A 22,387-nucleotide genomic window follows, 5' to 3' on the forward strand; every position below is an offset into this window, starting at 1 on the left:
CTACGTTTGTAGGGGTTTTCGGATGCACACTAGTTGACCTAGGGACCAAAAAATTTCCCAGAATGCTTTTCGTCGTCATTTGCGGACTGAATCCAAAAAAAAAAACATGGCGGACATTTCTTATTTTTTAGTGAATAAAATCAATATTTTCAGTTTCTGCATAAAAATGCGTTTTGATTACATTTCTGGCGAGAAATATATATTTTACTTTCATAATATTCACTCAGTGAATGTACATAATCACTTTTTTGCCCGTTTTTTGCAACCTCGCCAGAATAAAGGCTGATTTATGGTCCCACGTTACACCAACGCAGAGCCTACGGCGTAGGTTACGCGGCGACCTGCGGCGTACGCCGTACCCTACGCCGTACCCTACGCCGTACCCTACGCCGTACCCTACACTGTAGTTACGCGCCGATTTAACGCGGAACCATAAATCAGCTCCCGAGCCGGCAGGCTGTTCTCATCCCGAAAACTTCGGATCAAATTTCTTAACAGGCGTTATTTGGATAAACTGAGCCCAGGTTGGGGATCTTAACGGTTACTTTTACGTCTGAAAAAATATTAAAACTTAATAAAGTGGCATATTAACAGCGCTACAGCTGAAATTAAAACAGCTTTTGGCTCTCAGCTTCCTGATTAGGAGTAGGGATGAAAACGAGGGGTAGGGGGAGTATTGGGACAGGCCCCTGGGAAGATTTCAAGTGCCCTAAAATCTGTCCCTTCTTTTTTAGTGGTAGTGAAGAAAAGAAGGGCGAGTGAAAGAAAGTAGGGGGTGTATTGGGATTGGGCCGAAGACTGCTCCTGTTCCAGCTGCAGCCAGAGCCGCTGGTCAACTGGCAGAACTCAGCTGGCAGTTTTCCTTTCAGATGTCATTTCGGCCGTGACATCTGAAAGGAGGACTGATGGACAGATTGGATCAGAATGAATGAAAGGTTACAGCATTAGTTAGTAAGTTGTTAACAGTAAAGGTCAGCATGAGTTAGGATAAGGTAAGATAACCAAGTTATGGGTCTCCGAGGTCAGAGGGTTGTGCTCCCCCTCCTTGTATGTTTCATTTATTTGGCCCGTTTTATCCAAAAATGGGTCCCTGTGCTCCGACAGCTGCTCTTCAGAAATCTATGAATTATGTCATACAAGGTTGTTGTTTTTTTTTTTGTTATATGTGAGAAACTTCATATGGAGACAAACACACTGACAACAAAGAAATCACTATATAGCTTACACACATAGCTGCTGAAAACAAAGAGGTGACACAGACAAGACACAGTTGGAAAAAATCAAACAAGACAACGAGAGGTGAAGGGAGGCTGCAAGTACAGGTTAGCCCAGTGTTTTCACTGAAAATTAAAAGAACAAAAACTATCAACACACCAATAAAGAAGACTGTTTCATTAAATTGTCCTCGGACCAGGAGTTGCAACCAAATGTATAGTAGTGTGAAAAAAAAAAAAAAGGTTGCAAGAATGCATGTGACAATGAAAGAAGTTTGCACTGTTATTGAGTGCTTAAAATGAGAAACCTACTATATATGATTAGATAATCAGGCACATTTCTAGCAATACAAGAGTGAATAAGCTGTTGTGTGCTCAGCTATTGGCTGCATAGATCATGTTCCACATCAGTAATAAACTGAAAAGTATCAACAAACAGGGCGTAATTAATCTTTGAGGAGGAAAAACAAACATGAGAAACTAAAATTGAATTGAATGTAAATGAGAATTACTTAAAATATAATTTTGCCATTTCCATCAACCTTTTCTAAAAATGCAAAATGTAGAATATACAGGACTGTCTCAGAAAATTAGAATATTGTGATAAAGTCCTTTATTTTCTGTAATGCACAAATGTCATACGTTCTGGATTCATTACAAATCAACTGAAATATTGCAAGGCTTTTATTATTTTAATATTGCTGATCATGGCTTACAGCTTAAGAATATCCTAAAATATCCTATCTCAAAAAATGTGAATATTCTGGGAATCTTAATCTTAAACTGTAAGCCATAATCAAAGCAATATTAAAATAATAAAAGGCTTGCAATATTTCAGTTGATTTGTAATGAATCCAGAATGTATGACATGTTTGTTTTTTTAATTGCATTACAGAAAATAAAGAACTTTATCACAATATTCTAATTTTCTGAGACAGTCCTGTAATGAAGATATTCTGAGCAAAGTATTTGTCCTTTGGTTTCTGCCAAAACAGCTCTGAGTCATAAAAGACCCTTTGAGACTCTAAATTGTAGTATCAGAGAAATCTGTCTTTTGTTTCTTGAAAGCTACTGTCAGTCTACCTGACGCTGTTATTGTGCGATTTTATGATCGGTGCACGGCCTTTTCATAGTCACGGCTCCGTTTATTCATACTGATGGAGCAAATGCCAGTATGTAACATTTACATCAACAACGATAGGCAGAGCGGCTACGTAGCAACAGTTTGCACCTACTAATTAACAGCTATTGAGGGATGTGTCGGCTGGACAGGTGGTGTCGACTGTGACTCCATCAATCCCCAACAAACCTGTAATGCTTCGCCTGCCGACTGGCAGCAACTACAGGCTTTGACAGAAGTTAAAACATCCTCTTTGTGTTTACCTGCCATTTTTCTCTCCCTCCTCATCTTGTGATTTACAAGACATGTGCTGTTATGGTGAGATATGTGGGATTACAGAATTACGACCAAAAGGGACCACTTTCTTGCACTCCATTAAATTTTATAGACGAACGAGTGAGATCAAAATCGATAAAAATGGAAAGAAAAACACTGAATCCATGAGACTATCTGAATGTTTGGGACTAAAAAAGGAGTGTGTTTCGTTCCTAAGCAGTGAAACTGAGCTTAGTTTCAAAATTTGAGTTGAAAAACATCTGTGACCTTCCTCATCATTCATTAATTTGTTCTGCTCTCCAGGTATTTTCGCCTAAACGTTTTTAGAAAAACCGGTTATGTCTTTTTTTTTAAATAAGCGTGACACAGAAATACTCCTTTATTCTCAAATCAAGCAAGAAGACAGAGTTTCTTCCTGTAAAAAACATCATTCTGACCAGTGTGCTAACCTGCAAAGCTCATGTATAACGCATTGATTGCATATCTGTACATTTTCTTTTACTTATAAACTGATTCTCCATCTGCCTCTTGTATTTCTTACTTTCCTTTTTTAAGACAATGTTGTCTTTGCTGCTTTCTGCCTTGACATGAGTGGCTTACACAAGCTTTTATCCTGACACTGCTATTCCTTTGGTGTCAACACACAACTGCGTGAATAAGACGTGGAATCTGCTGCTAAAAGCTGCATCACCACAGACTCGCTGTTTGTGCTCCCAACGAGCCGCTAATTCTCTTCATCTCTCTTCATCGTCTATCCAATACTTTATAAGATGGACGTGAGAAGGCATCAACTTCAGGGACTTTTAAGCTCTGCTGTTCTGTAAGTTGTGACTCACAAAAATGGATCTTACAGTTAATACTCAGTAAAAGATCCAACAGTTGACTTTGAGACTCAACAATTACCAGCTGTTTGCAAACCTTTGTGTTGCAGGTCAAAGTGACACGACAGCGCACACCCACAGGCTGAGTCAAAGCGCTTCATATTCATTATTTTTAGGGCTGAGAAGCTTTCTTCTAGTAACTCTTTCAAGCAAATCACAGTTCCTCCATCTTCTATAATTGTACTGTTAACGACTTCAAAATGTTTTATGGTATGGTTTTTACTCAAGTAAAAGTATAAAAGTACTGGTTTCAAAACTACTTAAAGTATAAAAGTAAAAGTAATGTAAGGGGGAAAAAAGCCATTAAGGACAAAAGCCATTGAAAATGAATGCATCTTAGTATAATGCAAATATATTAGAGAACCATATATGTGTACTATTGAGCATTAACATGTGTTTCAGAGAGCAGGAGATATGATGACTAGTTGCCTATAAGTATTGTAATGGTGCAAAAAGTCAAACTTCAGAGGCATGTTATCATTTATCCTAACCTTTATTGGAATGTACATCCAAGTTTAGTTGCAGGAATCTGAGGGAACGGATGTAAGAACAAAACTGGACAAGAACATCTGAAACAACCACAACCAAATTCACTCTATCCGGATGGAGCAATTTAACTGGATAGTTTTTTTTAAAGGCCGAAATGAAATAGAGTAATGAGGCTGTTTTTAAAATGTAAGGAGTAAAAAGTACAGATAATTGTGGGAAAATGTAAGGAGTAAAAGTAAGAAGTCGTCTGAAAAATAATTACTCCAGTGAAGTATAGATAACCAAAATTTCTACTTAAGTAAGGTAACGGAGTATTTGTACTTCGTTTCTTGACACCTCTGATAACTGGACTTGCAGACGATTGCTGAAGTCTTTCCTCTGCAGCATTATGTTAAAGGGAACCCTGCATATTAAGACATGTAGGTCTTAAAAGATAAATGTTGGTATCAATTATAACAATGTGATATAAAAAACCTTGTTGATGTCTTCGTTTTTATAAAATTTGAAAATATAATTTAACATGTAGGTCGCCATTGTTTTTTACGTTCTGGGTAGTAACGTCACACGGTGGCACCTGCTAACCCCCGTCCACTGTTCTGACACCCAGAAACAGATGAAAACACAGCTAAACAGGTGACGGCGCACCAGAAACACAGATTAAAACACAGCTGAACATTAAGGTGACGGCGCACCTACAAAAAAGTAAAATAAAATTAAAAAAAAGTGCAGCCCCATACAGCATGAACTATAAAAACACCATAAAACTCAGATAGACTAACAGACCACACGTTTCAACTAGCAGATAACCGATGCTACAATAAAAACCCCAGCCAGATCTGGTGTCATTAAATTAAATAAAGATGTTCTTGCCTATTTGAAGCGAAGTCTGTGCCTCCCGTTTCGTCAAAGTCCGGGGCCAGTCCCCTCCTCTGGTCTGTCATCAAACGGTGGACCCAGCACCCGAAGCCGGTTTTAGGGGGGGGCAGGGGTGGGCTATGCTCACCGGCGTCTCCATCCCGGCCAGAGCGGAGAGCGCAGAGCGCAGAGCGGAGAGCGGAGAGCGGAGAGCGGCGAGCGGGTGGCGGAGCGCTGCGGGCTGTAGAGCCCCGGCTACGCAGGCTACGGCGTAGCCTACGCAGGCTACGGCGTAGCCTACGCCGTCTACGCCGTATGCTACGCCGTCTACGCAGGAGCCTAATGCACTGGTAAGATGCGCACAACATTGATCATTTTTGCAGATCTCCCGTGCATCACAGAACTTTGATCCAGTTTGCCTGAACCGAGACGTCTTATGGGCTCCCTCGTCAGCCTCCACGGCCGGGAGATGCTGCTCAACTATGTTTTAGATACCTGTCCCAGTTAAACTAATGGGGCTTATCTTCCCAGAGCCACCGTCGTACGTCATCGCCCCCAGAATACATTGCGCAGGTAAAACATGGCGCCTCCCGCAGGTCAAAATATGTAATAAACATTGTAGATTTTTAAAGCAATTAGATTATTTTATGTGTTTCTAACAACATATTTTAGTATAAGAGAACAATTGTGGCTAATTAGGGACTACATGTCTTAATATGCAGGGTTCCCTTTAACACACACTCCAATGTTCCGGCAAACTGCCAAACCTTCTGGTTTCATAAAAGGCCCCACACATACTCATTTGCTTTGCATGCTGGCTCTGAATCCCTGAGACTGGAGGTTTACTTGGTTTTTCATGTGCTGGTTCTATATTTTGCTTTAGTTTTTATTGCCATCAATGATACAGCATCATTTGTGTCTGTGCTCCTCCAAAGTCGTTTTTGACTAATTTTAAGACCCACAGCTCGGTTTTCTGTGCGGACAGTACACCATCTGTGTTTATGTTCGTCGCCATAAAACATTTCAGAAGGGCTTCAGTTGGAGGTTTTCCTCCATGTTTTGTGCCTTTATTTCTAAATCAGATGTAAGGCAGTTTCTAGCAATCTGAATTCAATAAAAGTGGAACAGTCCACACAGCTTTCATCCTATAACCTCTACTTTCGGCAGTTAAAATATTTAGCCCTGACTAGGGGATTGTGGGTGAAAGTATAATAGTCTGATATGAAGTGTTTTAAAGAAAAGAGCAGTTTTTACCCTACAGTCGACAAATACGCGCCGACGTACCCTTTAAACCTATTAATTATCATTGCTGAATGTTAAACTATAAAGCTGCGTTTGATTCAGCAGCCTAGCCAGAAAGTGACAACCAGAACAATCTATTTAAATGTCACACGCACTCAACCCCTCTCACTCCCCGCTGCCACAAAATTATGCTTTCAAATGATTGTAATAATTTCTATATCTGGCTTCCATCAAGGCAGAGGGCTTCAATAATGATGTCGGAGCCGGTTATTATGATTTAATGTGGGGGGAGGAGGGTTGCGGCTGGAGCATAGTTGAAAATACAGTATAATGCCGATCAGGTGACATTTGCCTTGTGGGAGCAAGTGGGTTTTTATTTCTGTTTTTGCATTTATGTGACATTAAATTTTAGTCAGCAGCATTAAAATGAAGAATTTATGAATGCAATTAAAAATGAGAGACATTGCTATTGAAAGGACGTGGTTCGGTGTCGTCATTAAGAACTCGTGTTGTGAAATCTTTGACTTGTTTAATTAACATTATTCATAAAATAATGAAAGCTCAAAACATTGGTTGAGTTCACTTTAGTCAAGTTAGACTGTGGGGAAATTGTACTCTTTTATAATGCTATATCCCTTTTTTTCTCATATCAAATACTGGTATTATCTGAACATGTGCTCCATATGAATCCAGCAAGAAAGGTCTTGCATCGGCTCCGTGGTTCCGCTCCCCCACTAGCACCTTTGGGACCAAAGATCTTCTGTTCACAGGGTTTGACATTTCCTCTTTCCTCTTGGATTTAGTCAGGTCATTTACAGTTATTGAGAGCGTCGACCTTGACTGCCCAGGCGGTGAACGCTGCCACTCTCGTGTACTGTTTACCACGACTCCAGCAGCGCTTGCAGCCCTGTGAATGTGATTCAGCACATTTTCACACCTTCAGAGAAATATTTCTTGGCCTTGAAGAAACTGAGAAATTGGTTGCGCAACTGAATGCCTGTTTTAAGAACCGTGGAGACTTGAGGTTGATGGTGATACTGGTGATGAGTCAGCCAGTGTTGTTACATAAAGAGGAACCAAAGCTCTCTCCGAGAGGGATTGGCACATCCTCCGAATGTCATCAAGGAGCCTAACAAGGTTTTTGTATCAATATTACAGATGCTTTTGCTACAGACTCTCTTAACGACTCCCCCCACACGTCCATCTATTGTCTCCGCTTTTACCTATGAAGGCTCACAAGACTCAAAAACAACCATTTTCACCTGTTTCAAGTAGATTTTCACTTAAAATAAGTAGAAAAATCTGCCAGTGGAACAAGATTTTTTTGCTTGTAATGAGAAGATAAATCTTGTCCCACTGGCAGATTTTTCCACTTATTTTAAGTGAAAATTTACTTGAAACTTTTTTACTTGAAAATGGTAAAATAACAAGTTATTTTTCTGGTGATGACTCTTAAGTCTAATGAGATTTTTTGACTAAAAATGAGACATTTTAACTAGAAAGACAAATATTCTTGTTAAGATTTTGAGTTTTTGCAGTGAGTGAGACTGCATTTGAAAAAGTTCCAATTTTCTTGACCACACAGATAAGCTACATAGACTTCTGTGATGAGTATTTGCTGGACGTGTTGATTGATACTGTAGTTAAGTTCTGTGACTCGTAACCTTGAAATACCTCAGCTTCGACTGAATTGACACCACTGCTTTAGCCTCCAGACTCTTCCAGGCCAACGCATATCTGGTTGGCACAGTATAAAAGTTTGTTAGTGCAGTTAACAGCACAACACACCATATTATGTATAAGATGATAATGAAACATACACACACTCTTACTAATGCACACATTTGTAGGTTTGTATGATTTAACCTGATCTGGTTCATAAAAACTCATCTCCCACACATAGATCTGAAATCTCGCTGTGGATGCCAAAACTGTTTTTTTGTCTGTGTGTTTTGTTGCAAATATGTTTATTTCTTCTGTAGAATTTGTCTTTTTAACTTGTTTTCGGAGCCAGTCCCCAGTGGTCACTTGAGAAACTGCATATTTTGCTGCTTCTACTTTTGGGGAAGGTTTAGCAAATTAGATGTAAGATGTAGCCTCTTGGATGTCATGGGTGTGAATAAAAATTAAACTGAAAACCAAAATGGCTGCAAATAATCTTGGCTCTGCCTTGGCTAATATGAAACCCGTAGCAGGCATAAGTAGCTCAGAAAATAGAACTACGGTCACTTTAGAGGGTTTTGATTCAGACTTTGTTTTAGCTAATTCTCTTAATATTTTTTATTCATGATTTGATGCTTGTGATTTTGATAAAGAGAGATAGGGCTTGAGTCAAAAACTCAAAGATATTAATCATTTGAGATTAGAGACACGGATGTTATGAGGGCTTTCTCGCCAGGGAACCGATAACATCTGTGGCCGACTGCTTAAATCGTGTGCTGAACAATTATGCCCAATATTCCATCATATTTCTAATGTGTCTCTATAGACTCAGCATGTTCCAACAGGCTGGACGGATGCTGTTGTTGTCCCTGTTTCAAAGACTTAAGGTCCAAAAACTGAATGACTTTAGACCTGTTGCTTTGACATCTATTGTAATGAAATCTTTTGAAAAACTGTTGAGGTCGGAAATCATGAGGAAGACAGAGAATGACTGAGATCCTCTTCACTTTGCTTACAGACCACTTCATGGAGTGGAGGATGCCACTGTCACTTTAACAAATCTGATTTTTAAACACCTTGAAGGGAAGGGACATTTTACCCCACATTTTAAAAGAGAGGCTTTTACAACACTTTAATTTAAATCTCAACCTTGTGGGCTGGATATTAGATTTTCTATCAGATAGAACACAGAGAGTGAGAGTGAACAACTCTCCGTCTGACCAAGTGTGTTCCTCGACTTGTTCTCCACAAGGATGTGTTTTGTCACCTCGGTTATTCATCCTTTACACAAATATGTGTCGCAGCAGAAGGGAGGATAGATTTATTTTAAAATATGCACATGACTCTGTTGTTGTCAGTTTGCTGAAGGACAATGAAACCGGTCACGGTCACATCATACGTGACTTTGTCCGACGGTGATGAATCCTTCCTGCAGATGAGTATCTCTAAAACTAAAGACAAGCTGATTGATTTTAGAAAAAAAAACCCTAGCACAAGAACTGACAACTAGAAAAGGTCGGATAGTGGAGCGTGTTGATACGTACAAATATCTTGGTACTGTTATTGACAGTAAACCGATATTTGATTTGAGGCAAATTGTGAGGCTGTTTATAAAAAAGGGAAACCAACGTCATCTTTTCATATCGACAAAACACTGTTGACCCTTTTTTATCAAGCTTTTATTGAATCGGTTTTATCCTTTTGCATGGTGTGTGGGTTTGGAAATCTGTCTCTGAAAAATAAGAGTCTGAAAAATAATAGTCTGAACCAGATAGTGAAGCAGTCCAGTAAGATAACAAGAGAGCAGCAGATGGATACAAAGGCTGTCTGGATCTATTTTAAATGACACCTCTCATCCACTACACGACCATTTCCAGCTACTTCAGTCAGGACGCAGATATAGAGATAGTTTTATACCTACTGCTGTAACTCTCCTAAATAAATAGATAAGGTTTTAGCCTTTTATGTTGTGATTATGGTTTATGTTTACGTTGTATGTTGTACGTTGTACATTGTATGTACCAGAGGTGTCAAGTAACAAAGTACAAATACTTCGTTACCTTACTTAAGTAGAAATTTTGGTTATCTATACTTCACTGGAGTAATTATTTTTCAGACGACTTCTTACTTTTACTCCTCAGATTTTCACGCAATTATCTGTACTTTTTACTCCTTACATTTTAAAAACAGTCTTGTTACTCTATTTCATTTCGGCCTTTAAAAAAAAACTATCCAGTTAAATTGCTCCATCCGGATAGAGTAAATTTGGTTGTGGTTGTTTCAGATGTTCTTGTCCAGTTTTGTTCTTACATCCGTTCCCTCAGATTCCTGCAACTAAACTTGGATGTACATTCCAATAAAGGTTAGGATAAATGATAACATGCCTCTGAAGTTTGACTTTTTGCACCATTACAATACTTATAGGCAACTAGTCATCATATCTCCTGCTCTCTGAAACACATGTTAATGCTCAATAGTACACATATATGGTTCTTTAATATATTTGCGTTATACTAAGATACATTCATTTTCAATGGCTTTTGTCCTTAATGGCTTTTTCCCCCTTACATTACTTTTACTTTTATACTCTAAGTAGTTTTGAAACTAGTACTTTTATACTTTTACTTGAGTAAAAAACTTGAGTTGATACTTCAACTTCTACAGGAGTATTTTTAAACTCTAGTATCTATACTTCTACCTGAGTAATGAATGTGAATACTTTTGACACCTCTGGTACTGATCTACTGATCTTTTTGATGGACTCGCTAGACCACCTAATTGCAGGGCAAATTTACCTTACAATAAAGATAAAGACAATAAAGATGAACTAAACTGAACTGAACTAAGCAGGTATTCATTGTAATTCAGTACAGTATAGCACAAGAGCAGAATTATGAGCTCAGTAATATATAACCCTCGTCAGCAGGTTGCCTAGCAAAACTTCTCAGTTTTGTTTACATAAAGTTAAGGGAGCACGTATTCTCATCCCTTTTAACACACTTTTAAATTACCATGACAACTGCCTCCAACTCACTGCCTTTCTTGGAGTGTGTGGCCTTCATGTTCTCAGCAAAAACACAAACGCGATCTGTTATTCAAATCAAAACAAATAAGGGAAAAAAATGCATCTGCAAAGTGCATCTTGAGTAACTGTCAGGCCAAAAATACAAGTAACGCTACTCGAGGTTCCACCCAGTGGCTTCTGAAGTAATCTGACATCACAAACCCAGAAAACGATCCTGCCTCTCAGTTTGTCTCTGCACCCAAAACTTCATTTCATGCTGCATTTGCTGTACCTAAAAGTGTCAGGGTAAAACTCTTTGCTCTGTCTGATTTGATTATTTTTCTAGATTCCATCAATCATAAGTTTCTATGTTTTGGTCAGCAACCATGTCTAACTTGAAACACTCCAAACACTCCAGTCTATTTTGATAAAAAATACAGTTTCAGCTGTCTGATGCAACTGCTTGTTGACATTTCATTGATTTTTGTACACAAACACACGTGAGTCGGTTCAGTGAGTCATGGACCACCTTGTTTTTTTTTTTTCACTCACCGGATGAAATTCAAACATATTTGTCTTCATCTGTTATTTTTAACAAACAGAAGAAATCTTTTGTAGTTGTCATAACCATTTTTTTCAATTCCATATTATTTAAAGGCTGGATTTACTAAGCCACACAAAGTAGTGTGTGTGGTTGAAAATCACAAAAAGTCCAGCAGGGGCCTCATTTATAAAGCTTGTGTGCAAACAAAACAGGGCTTGAAAGATGCGCACGCCACCTTCTACGCAAAGGTTGGGATTTAAAAAAAAAAAACTTAACGGGAAAATGTGCGTATGTCTATGCAAACTTTGATCCTAGCGCACAAACATTTTGAAGATATGGGGAACTGGCGACGCAGACGGTGAGGTGGTGAAATGAAGCCAGATTCATGTCATACTTTTAATGTCATCACATATCAGACATATCAGATTATAATATAATAGCGCTGATCGTGTCCCTCTGTGTTTGAAGCACAGCGTCAGTCAGTCGGCCACTTCCAGCTGCGCCATGCGCTTGGTTCGCTCTGGTGCTGCTTCTGCTGCAGCCGCGGTGCAGGACACGCCGGGAACCTCCTCGTCACCCACCGCTTCCAACTGGAGAGTGACTGAGGACAGAACAAATAAGTGCAATGTGCCTTTTTCCCAAGTTGTTGTGGAAATGTATATTAATAAACAGATAAAATTGTACTTACTGCTCTCCTCTTGGCCTCCACCTTCAAATCACACCACTTCTTTTTTATTTCTGCCACAGATCTGTCCGTGGCACTCACGTGCAACAACGTGCTGGCACTCACTCGCTTTCTTTTTGTTAGTGATGCCACTACTGTGACCACCAAATAATGTCGTTTTCCTGGCCTTCACCTCATCCATAATATCTCGATCTCCGTGAAATTTAGTGGCGCGGTTGCCTGGCTTGACACGTCTCATTCATCCTGACGCACAGCAGAAAAAGGCTGCAGGCAGGCGCTGCGCATGCTCAGCAGGCTCATTCATATGCAAATACAGTCATGAAGTACTTTGCATTGACCATTCATGGTAGAAAGTGGGCGTGTAGAGGGCGGGATATTAGGCGAATTCACGTGCACAACCTTCCAGGTGGACTGTGATTTATAAAGAGAACATTGCGTGCAGATGTGCGTGCACACGGTTTTATAAATCAGGATTATTTTGTGCGCACGTACACTCTTAGTATGAATCCTACGCACTCTTTTATAAATGAGGCCCCTCTGTAGGAGAAATTCTAAAATGATGCTGATCAATAACTCATTTCAGTTTGACCTGAAGCCCTTGAACAGCAGTAGCAGCAGTTGGTGATACATTGCAAACAAGCAGAGCCTGTAAAGTTACCAACAACACAGGCGCAGACAGTTAATATATGACAATGCAAAGACAGTTTCCCATATATCTGTTGGGACTAGCACTGTGAGATGCTGGAGCAGTGGGGTCCATGTGGAGCTCTGGGTCCTTCTCAAGGATATGCATGACTTTGCTTGACCTCACTGTGTGAATTTGTTCCCCCTTACACAATCTTAACCCTCACTGGTGAAGTCCGACATCTGTTCTTCCACCATCACAGCCTGATCAAGTGCAAAACTGCATACATTAATCTTTTTGGTGGTAAATAACCGTGGAGTTAACGGCAACCGTGAACACAAAGGTTATGCTATGCTCATTTAAAGGGGACCTATTATGGCATCTAATACCTATTTTAAACAGGCCTTGAATGTCTTAAAAACAAGCTTTTGATTGTTTTTGCTAAATAAATTAGAAATTCAGCCTCTGAGCCATGTCTTTATCATCCCATCCTCTAATCTCATTATCTATGTGGGATTCCAAGTGGGCGGGGCTATGATAATGAGGCACTGTGCTGATTGGCTGCCTGAATGACGCGATACACCGCTACGAAAAAATGGCGGAAGCTCCGGCCGGTGGAGTTAGTTGTGGGCGTGGTTTCACGCATCGGAGGCCAACCGATGTAAATCACATATTCGTTACGTAACGAAAGGGAGCAGAATCTGAACGGCTCGTAGATCCACATCACACTGGAGTGCTCATCCGAGCGGCTGTACAGACACTGCAGAATCTGATTACTTTCCTCCTTCTATGAGTTGGCAGGCTGAGGGGAGAACATTTTATATATGTTAAAGCAAGAAAAAACATGTTTTTCATAATAGGTCCCCTTTAAATATTCTCCTCCCTTTACCATGCAATCTGGGGAGGAAACATGCAAAGGCATGCCACAGCTATGCAAGCAACATTGCAAAAACTACTGTGTCTCCAGGACTGTCAGGCACTAAATTACCTCTGTGCCCCGTTAATGAATACTGAATAGAATGTTTAGAGGCCGACACGGAGTCGCCAGTTGCAAAGCCTTGCCTGTCTTTGCTCTGGTAATGAAGTCAAGATGTGAATTGTGGAAAGTTTTTGTTTGTACTGGATGAAATGAGCCCTCTAAAACAACACGTGGGAGAAGATTGGCAAGAAAAATACTGTTGGATATCTAATTATCAGCATAATGCAGTTAATCACAGACAAGCAAGTTTCATTCATGCGAGACGTTTGAAATCAAAAGCAGCTTCACAAAAGGACGTGATTAGGGGATACAATACATGAAAATAGAATGCAAATGTGCGACTTACAAAATGTGAATCATCGAAGAACAGATGACGAGACTGAAACACAATCCTGAGATTTTTCAGACCACATTTAATATTCGGCTCAAGGACTTTCAACTTGAAAACGATACACATCTTCAAATTCTGTCAAACTCCTGGAATGGAGAGAACTGAAAGTGTCTCTTGTGGATGTGGCTGCTGATGTGTTTTGGAGCCGGAGAGTCTGAAAGTTTAACATTCTTGGAGCCGCTGCCCTGAAGTCAGTGGAGCTGCTGCTCATCCCTCAAAGCGTCCAAATGAAACCATGGAAACGTCTTCTGCTGTTTCTCTGCTTGTCTTCAGTGTTTCAGCACCGACAAGCACACGGAGTCCAGTCATCACAGGCATCCTGTTGAAATAAAATTCCCTTGCTGGGACTGTAGACGCTCATGGGTTTTGTAATCAGAAACTGGCAAAATTTTGTTTATTAGCTTCTGGAGAATAAAAAAAAACAATTACAGGGTTCAGTGCGAGACCTAGTCTTAATAGATAAATCGTTTTTTATAGAAATAATTCCTGAGACACAAAAACTAATCTTTATTATTATTATTATAAAGATTAGTTTTGTGTCTCAGGAATTATTTCTATAAAAAACTAACATGATCAAGATCAAGACAATCTATTTGAATAAGATCAAAAACACCAAATGTATTAAGTCAGATTATTGTTGCCCGACATCAAGGAGAAAGATCTGGAAGTGAACAAACAACATAGATGAGTTCATTTGAGCAATGAGCACATGAAAAGCAGGTTTCATGCAGGAGGATCTAATAAAAGACAATCCCATGAGCATTGACGGGTCTTGAAACTTAGTAAATGCCTCCACAGATAAACAATTCAAAACATAAAGTTCATAAACTTGTGACAAAATGTGCTTGCTTCTTCTGACAATACAAACAAACAAGCAAAAAATCCTGTTGGCTGAATTTTGTTCATTATTATTCATCTATTCATGCATTTCGGACTTGCTGCACATACCAAAAGACACTGAGGGCAGAAAAGCTTTTACCACTTTGTCGTGTTAAAATTACATCTAACACCAGAGGCACCCGGTACCAAGGAAGGAAATTCTTATTTTGTCCCATTTTTCCTGCAAACTCACTTTTCGTGTGTGCAACAGAGCGTTTGTTGCATTCTTGATTTTAAATTTCTTCACACCTTTTTGACTGGGGACAGGTCAGGACTGCAGGCAGGCCCGTCCAGCAAACAGCGCTTTAAAATGTCAGAGACCCCACATGTCCAGCTTAAACTCAGCCCTAGTGCTTTTAAACATTGTATTGAGTGTCTAACTCATGTATTAACAACGTAGAGATCCTCTGCCCATCAATGGTCTTCAAAGACTCACTTTTTCATGGATTCTGCCTATTACGCAACAAAATCATAATTTCTATCTGTTATAATTACACCTGTGAAGTAAGGCTATTATCTATATTTTTTTACTCTCAACTTTTTAAACATTTGTTGAAATTTTGAGATGAAAAAATGTCTGTACATCAAGAAGAAATAATAAGTTGTTTTTTTTTCCTTGTAACCATTTCCACTTTCCATATTGCATTTGATTAATTGTTCAATCAGGGAGGGTTAGAAGGACATTTCCATGTTGGACTCAATCATTCTGCAGTTAGTTAGTGACAACTGAAAATTCAATATAATTGTTTTGCAATTAAATTTCTTTTATTGGTTCACTTCTCATACATTTTTAAAAGCAACAAAGTCTGGCCAAATATGATTTATTTCCTCCCTTGACCGCTGGACCTTTTAATGTTCTGGCAGAACAATAAAGTAATTGTTTTATTAAGACTGGTTTTGTGTTTTGTGTTGTGTTCTCCCATTTTTAATGGCTGCCTTAAAATACATACAATAAAAAGGATCCTTCTTTTTTTCTTAATTTAAGAAGTCAAATGTGGAATGAAAAAAAGTTAAACATTAATTGTTCTGAATTAGCTCAAATTGATTGATAGACCTATTTTTGTTCGTTATATTTTGAGACAATCTCAATAACTAGTTTCAGTTTTCCAGGAGTGTGCAGAAACCTGACATATGTTAAATATGACGTGAGTGTTTGCCGGACTTGAACCATCACACAAATTCTGATGAATCCAGACTTCAGCCTGTAGAATCTTTGTTAATTTGTTTTATCCCTCTAACTGACTGCAAAATGAGACAAAGAGACACGACATTTTGAGGCCACGCAGAATTCAATCGCTATCTAATAATTCCAACATCAGTAGAAAAAAAGATTGCAGAGGAGGCGGATTCTCATAAATCACCTTGAGCGGAGGGAAACATCAGTGAGGGAACCGAGCGGACAGAAGTGCTGGACTTGAGGCCGAACAGAGGGCAACAGCGACATCTAGTGGTCAAGACATGACCTACAGTGATTATGTTGCGTTTGTGGGTCCTGTGTGTTGACTTTCATACTGACTTTAATACCAGCCAAAATGTCATAAAAAACTCCGATTTTTCCAGTTTGTTATCGAAATATGCGCGTCGTACTATTGACCTGTGGAAGGACACCACAGAGGATAAACAACAACATTTCCGAAATCCTTCCACAGTTTCCGTAGTGTAGTGGTTATCACGTTCGCCTAACACGCGAAAGGTCCCCGGTTCGAAACCGGGCGGAAACATACTTTAGCTTTTAGGGGTAGTTACAGGGTGCAGTGGTCCTCAACCTTTTTTCAGTGATGTACCCCCTGTGAAATATTTTTTCAGCCAAGTACCCCCTAACCAGCGCAAAGCACTTTTGGTTGTAAAAAAAAAAAAGACCTAAAACAGAGCACTGTGCCCTCAGTAACTGAGTTATTAAACATAAAAATATTGCTGCTATGCTTCAACCACGACTCCATCGTTGGTCCAAGTGATTGACAGGTGAAGCCAGGTGATTGACAGGTTAGGTGGAACCATCCTGGTGTGGGGGATACTCTGCGGTTTTAGGATAATAAGTTGAATGGACTACTCCTGAAGATAGAATTCATTTTATGAATTTAGACTTATATTTTCCTCAATTATTTATGAAATATTTATTTTCAAAGGATTTTTGCATGGATGCTACTTTTTAAATACATGTATATTTTAAAATCTCACGTACCCCCTGTAGTGCCTTCACGTACCCCCAGAGGTACGCGTACCCCCATTTGAGAACCACTGCTCTAGTGGTTATTTAAGTGGGCTCTTTTTTCTTTTTTTCCTCAAACTGTTGTGTTTTCTTGGTATGGAGGACCCAGGTTCAACCCCCGAGGATTGCAACCAAAAATATACTACTTTGGGCCCCTGAGCAAGGCCCTTAATCCTAATTGCTCCCCGGGTGCCAGAATAAAGGCAGCCCGCTGCTATTAGTCTAACTGCCCAGCTGGTCTCCAGCAGGAGGGTCCCCCCTTATGATCCAGGTCCTGGTCCAGGTTTATTCCCTCCTAAAGGGGAGTTTTTTCTTGCTACTGTTTGGCTTAAGGTTTTTCGTCCACTAGGGGAGTTTTTACCTGCCAATGTTTATGTTATGTTTATGTAATAATTGCTCGGGGTTTATGTTCTGGGTCTCTGGAAAGCGCCTAGAGACAACTTCTGTTGTAATAAACGCTATACAAATAAAATTGAATTGAACTGAACTAGTGATGGGTTAAGAAAGGCAAAGGATACATTTCAGCGTGTTTCCATGTATACTTACGAATAATATTATTAAACTAAATGTCTAAATGTATCTTGACTCAAAGGAGCCACCTTTGTCATACAGTAGATAACAGCTGAAAACACTCCTTGTCTGGGTTTCTTTCTACAATGGAAATCAAATATTCCTCAGAAAGTTCTTCCCAACTCTGTTGCAGAAGTTATAAATGAGTAACACTTGTAGGTTGCTTATCTTTCACTCTTCATTCCAGTTCAACCCAAACCAGCTTGATGGCATTTAAGTCTTGACACTGAGCTGGGCTTCATTTTTCCTCCTGGGGTAGATCTGGCTTCTGTTTTGGGTCATTATCTTGCTGAAGGATCAATCCCTGACCAACTGGCGCATACCAGAGGTACTACACGGTCCTGTAGAAGGCTGGGGGAGCTCTTTTGGTTCAAGGTGCTTTAATGTGTAATTCTTAAATGTACCATTATTTTTCAGTTTTGTTTTTTTTTCAAAACCTTTGGTCGTTCAGCATTTAATTTCATACTGTTCATTTAAATCAGGTTTGTTTTAAAACAGCATTTTAAAATTAAATCATAAGCATATTCGTAGCCTTTAATCATGGCAACAACACAGGCATGAGCATGTGCCGTACAAAGATGCACTGGATCTTAATTTTGGTCATGTTTTTTCACAAACCTTTCTAGTGGCTATATCGCTCTTCCACTTTTCATGTTTTCTTTCATTTTAAACCAGTAACATCTGATCCCACATGAAACCTCTAACTTTCAGTAGCAGCACATTTGTCCATGTTTTACAGCATGAGGAGCACGGTTGTGAACACTACTGCCACCCTGAGGTGATTGTGATGCATTACACATTATCACGTTTTCATTAGGCCAGTAAAAACGAGGGTAAATGTTCTTTAAAGCAGCACTAAGGAACTTTTTACAGCCAGGTGTGCAGTTTGAGTCGCTTTTGTGACGCTGTCAGAATTATTTAACTTATTTACATAACTCTCATTTTATCTTGCAGAATTAATATCTTGAGCGGTCACATCTGCACAATATCTGTAGGCTTTTTTCATTCTTGTGTATGTGAGGTAGTAAAGCATAAAGGTAATGTGTCTAATTTTATATTAAAAAAAAAAACAAAAAACTCCAACTGTATAAGGACATTTTATTTAAAAGATTTTAGGGGCAAGTTGCATTTCCACGTTTAAAAGACAAATTCACAAAATGTTTTGCTTAACAACAAATTTTAATGAACGTTTAAAGCCAACAACACTCTTACTTTCACAAAGAAAAGATGAGCTTGTTTGGTTTGCTGTTATCTTACATGAAATGCAGAGGATTCAAGTTTGTAAAACATAAACGTATTTATTTAGGCCAAGAATATAGATTTCAGCTTTGGATTTGAATCCTGATCATTTAAGGCTTCACACATTTCTGTTGTTGTTTGCACTTGAGAACAAAACCATCATCTTTTACAGTATAAGTTTAATAAAGTGACTTTAATTCAATAATGTTGAACACCCAGCAGATCTCAGGACAGTCCATGAGTGATGAGACAATTACAGTTCAATTAAGTCCAGATGTCACTATTCATTCACTAAATGAGCTTCAGCATTCAGACTTGAAGGTAAATTAAGGCTTCATTTTGAAGAGCACGCACCTGTTTGCTGCTCTTCCGTTATCCAGGATGAAAAGTGAACGATGCCTCACTTCATGTGAACAAACGCAGCGAGCGTTAAAGTGCACTCACACACCCACGCACACACACACAGCTGTTCTTATTGCCTTTTTATTTTCTACAGGGATGTACAGCAAAACGACTAACACTGTTGTTGCTAATATCCAAAAAGGTCCTGGAAAGCAGTTCTAGCACACATGTATTAAAAACACACAGGCTTCCCGCCTCTCCCTCCGGTTTAACACAACAGTTAAAAAAAACTGACAAAGACAAACAAAAAATACAACAAACAACTAAAATGTGGTACGTTTTGCATTGGCACAAAACAACAAAAGCAGATGTGGGTCAGAGAGCATTTACAAATATCTTGCGTGTGTGTGTTTTAAGCTGCTTTAAGTTGCAAAGGACAGGAAGGAGACAGGATGGATGATTGTTTTTTTGAATAAAAATATAAAAAAATATTTCTTCTTCCTTCATTTTTTGCATGTCTCATTTCTCTTTTTCAATCACCTCCCAGACAAGTCTGCAAAGAATTTCACTTCATGTTACTTCGGCGCCTCAGTTTAACTGCAGCCTGAAAAATGGGTGGAGCAATGAGATCTTTTACTTCCTCCAATGTTTTCACACTCTGATATGGATGTATGGCTCTGACCACTTCTGCCCAGACTGTCCATGAGGAAGTTTATTCCCAAATAAAAGACTAAAATACAAAAAAATGTGTGGAAGTTACTTTTTATTTTTTCTTGATTCATGGACCTCTAAGTATGTGTGTGTTTAATGTGTTGGAGTTCTCAACAGTTTTGTGTAGAGCAGTATTACTTGAAAATCCAGATGTTCTGCAGTGGCCAGACAAATGTTTTGGAGGCCAAAGGTAATAATTTACACTTAACTTGGCAAGCTTAACCCTTCAAACAGTTTTTATTTCATGTTTTCATCTGTTCAGAAGCAGAGACATAAAGTTTCAGAGCAGACTGACACATTTAAAGCAAGCTGCGGGATGCTGTTCAAACATTTGCTTTAGACAGTTCCGGCCAGATGACGGGATATATCTCATACTTTTAGTTCAGAAAGCAGGTTTTATGATTAAAATCCCAACATGTGACAGATGTGTCTGTGTATACTGTAAATACTGAACCTGTTTCTGCAGGTTGTAGCGGTTCATGGATGCATTTCATGCTAAAAAAGTGCAGGTTGCAGGAAATTTTTGTTGTTTGAAATCAAAGGATGTTCAGGTCTCACTTCAAAAACTAAAATCGTCCTGCATCTGTAAAACTGAAATGGAGAAACCTTGAACATCCGGGTCTCTGTAGAGTAAAAGGGGGGACATGTTTTCCTGCAGCTGTGTGAGCTGACCCTCCTGTCATCCTGTCATCTGGACAGTGAGGCCTCCCTGCCACAAAAAAATGTCAAAAGGCGGATTTTCTTTTCCCTTTTTTTTTTTAAATCAAGAAAAAGTAAGGCATCCTGCCTCGGAAAAGAAACTGGGCTCATCCCTGTCAGAAAACAGCAGATTTTTGGTCTTTGGAGAAATCTCTACAGAGGAATAAGAATCATACAAATCTGCAGTGTCTTACGCTCTTTATCTGAAAGCCAAGCTCTTCTAAAAAACTGGAAAAATATCTACAGTATTTTCATTTAGATTGGATGCAAAATTGCTCCCTTTCTCCACCCGTGTAAATATAGTTTAGGGATAAAACTCAAGAGTTCGAAGTGGTCGACAATGACTCTGTCGCTCGTCCCTGACGAGGAAAAGATAGAAATAAAAGTACACTGAAAAAAGAAAAGCCATCAGATTGAGAAGCCATTTAATCTTGAACTCATACAAAAGGAGTGAAAAAGGTCAAAAAGGAGCCACAGACCTGTTTGTTTGAAATGAATTTCAGTTCAGATACACCAGAATAAATAAAATATTCCACCTTTTCTTAAACATGAAAGTGAGATCTAATACAAGATTAACTGACTGGCAGAGGTGAGTATTCTCGGGTAGGAATGCAGAAAGAAAGAGGTTAGAAAAGAACAGAGTGAAGGTTTAACATGGCAGCTCTTTTCATCCACTGGATTAGTTTATAGAGTGTTTTTAAAGCACTACCGACTAAAAGTGTGGGCTGCGTGCCGCACACTGCGTTTCATTGTCTCTAATATGCAGCAATGTGTAATAAATCATGTACACAGACAGACAAAACCCCTCGCTCCCCCGCTATTACATCTGCATAGCAAAAAAAAGAAAAAAGACAGGAAAAAAAAGACAAATAAATAAAATAAACACAGAACAAATCAGAACTGAGCCTTCCAAACCATTTTCAACAATAACTCAAACAGTGGCTACTGTTTCCTGTTCCTCTAAAAGATAATACAGAAGTAGTTTTGATGCAAGACTTGTTATCATAATTATTATTATTACTACTTTTTTGTTTGTTTGTGTTTTTGTTTTTTAGAAAAAAAAAAAGAAATCCATTTTCTCCATGAGGCGCACTTCCTACTTCTTCTTGGTCTGGTGGTGATGTCAGAGCAGCGGGTTAATCGTCGTCCTCGTCCACCACGGGGTCCGTGTCCCAGCACGTGATGTCAATCTCTAAACACGCACAAAACACACGGGGATGTTTATGTCTTTATTTACTCTAAAGCACGGGAAAAGCTTCAAAAACAAGTTTTTTACGTGAACATTTCACCTCCATCCACCCATCCATTTACCGTATTTTCTGGACTATAAGCTGCACCTGTATATAAGCCGCATCAGCTCTATTTAAAAAAAAAAAACAATAAAAAAAAGATATATAAGCCGCACCCGTATATAAGCCGCATCCGCTCTATTTAGAAAAAAAGATATGCAAGCCGCAGATATTTAAGTTGTTAGATTAGATATTTACTACATGTACAGAAGGATTTTGAACTGTAAATGATGTACATGTTTGTACCTAAATAGATCCTTTCCTAACAGTGTCTTTTAACACGGCAGCAACTTTGCTGATTAAAACGGGACATAAACCAAGAGAAAATAACCGGTATTTATTCATCTATTTATTTGTTTGAAATCTGCTTCTACCTACTTCTATCTGCTAAAGAAGAAGTAGCGTATTCTTCTTTGCATTTATTTTGTCTTAGTTTTTATTCTAATTCCGGTTAGCACTCCCCCGAGCGGTGGAAGAAAAAT

The 22,387-nt window shown here is 39.0% G+C and overlaps 2 protein-coding genes and 1 non-coding gene across 4 annotated transcripts in view; 2 read left to right on the forward strand and 1 right to left on the reverse strand.

Moving 5' to 3' along the window:
- The window catches only part of grk6 (G protein-coupled receptor kinase 6), a 275,750-nt gene that overhangs the window by 134,180 nt on the left and 119,183 nt on the right, over positions 1-22,387 (forward strand). The window lies entirely within an intron of this gene.
- Positions 16,495-16,567, forward strand: trnav-aac (transfer RNA valine (anticodon AAC)). The gene has a single exon. It is a non-coding gene; the product is annotated as a tRNA-Val (tRNA).
- LOC133460049 (drebrin-like) overlaps positions 21,025-22,387 on the reverse strand; it is an 84,612-nt gene continuing 83,249 nt past the window's right edge. For both annotated transcript variants that reach the window (XM_061740549.1, XM_061740548.1), the window contains one exon: positions 21,025-21,808. In XM_061740549.1, the coding sequence (XP_061596533.1) occupies positions 21,753-21,808 (56 nt within the window). In that variant the 3' untranslated portion in view covers positions 21,025-21,752. The remainder of the gene's footprint in view (positions 21,809-22,387) is intronic.

This window comes from Cololabis saira, chromosome 14 (assembly GCF_033807715.1).
Source record: "Cololabis saira isolate AMF1-May2022 chromosome 14, fColSai1.1, whole genome shotgun sequence".
Lineage (NCBI taxonomy): Eukaryota > Metazoa > Chordata > Actinopteri > Beloniformes > Belonidae > Cololabis > Cololabis saira.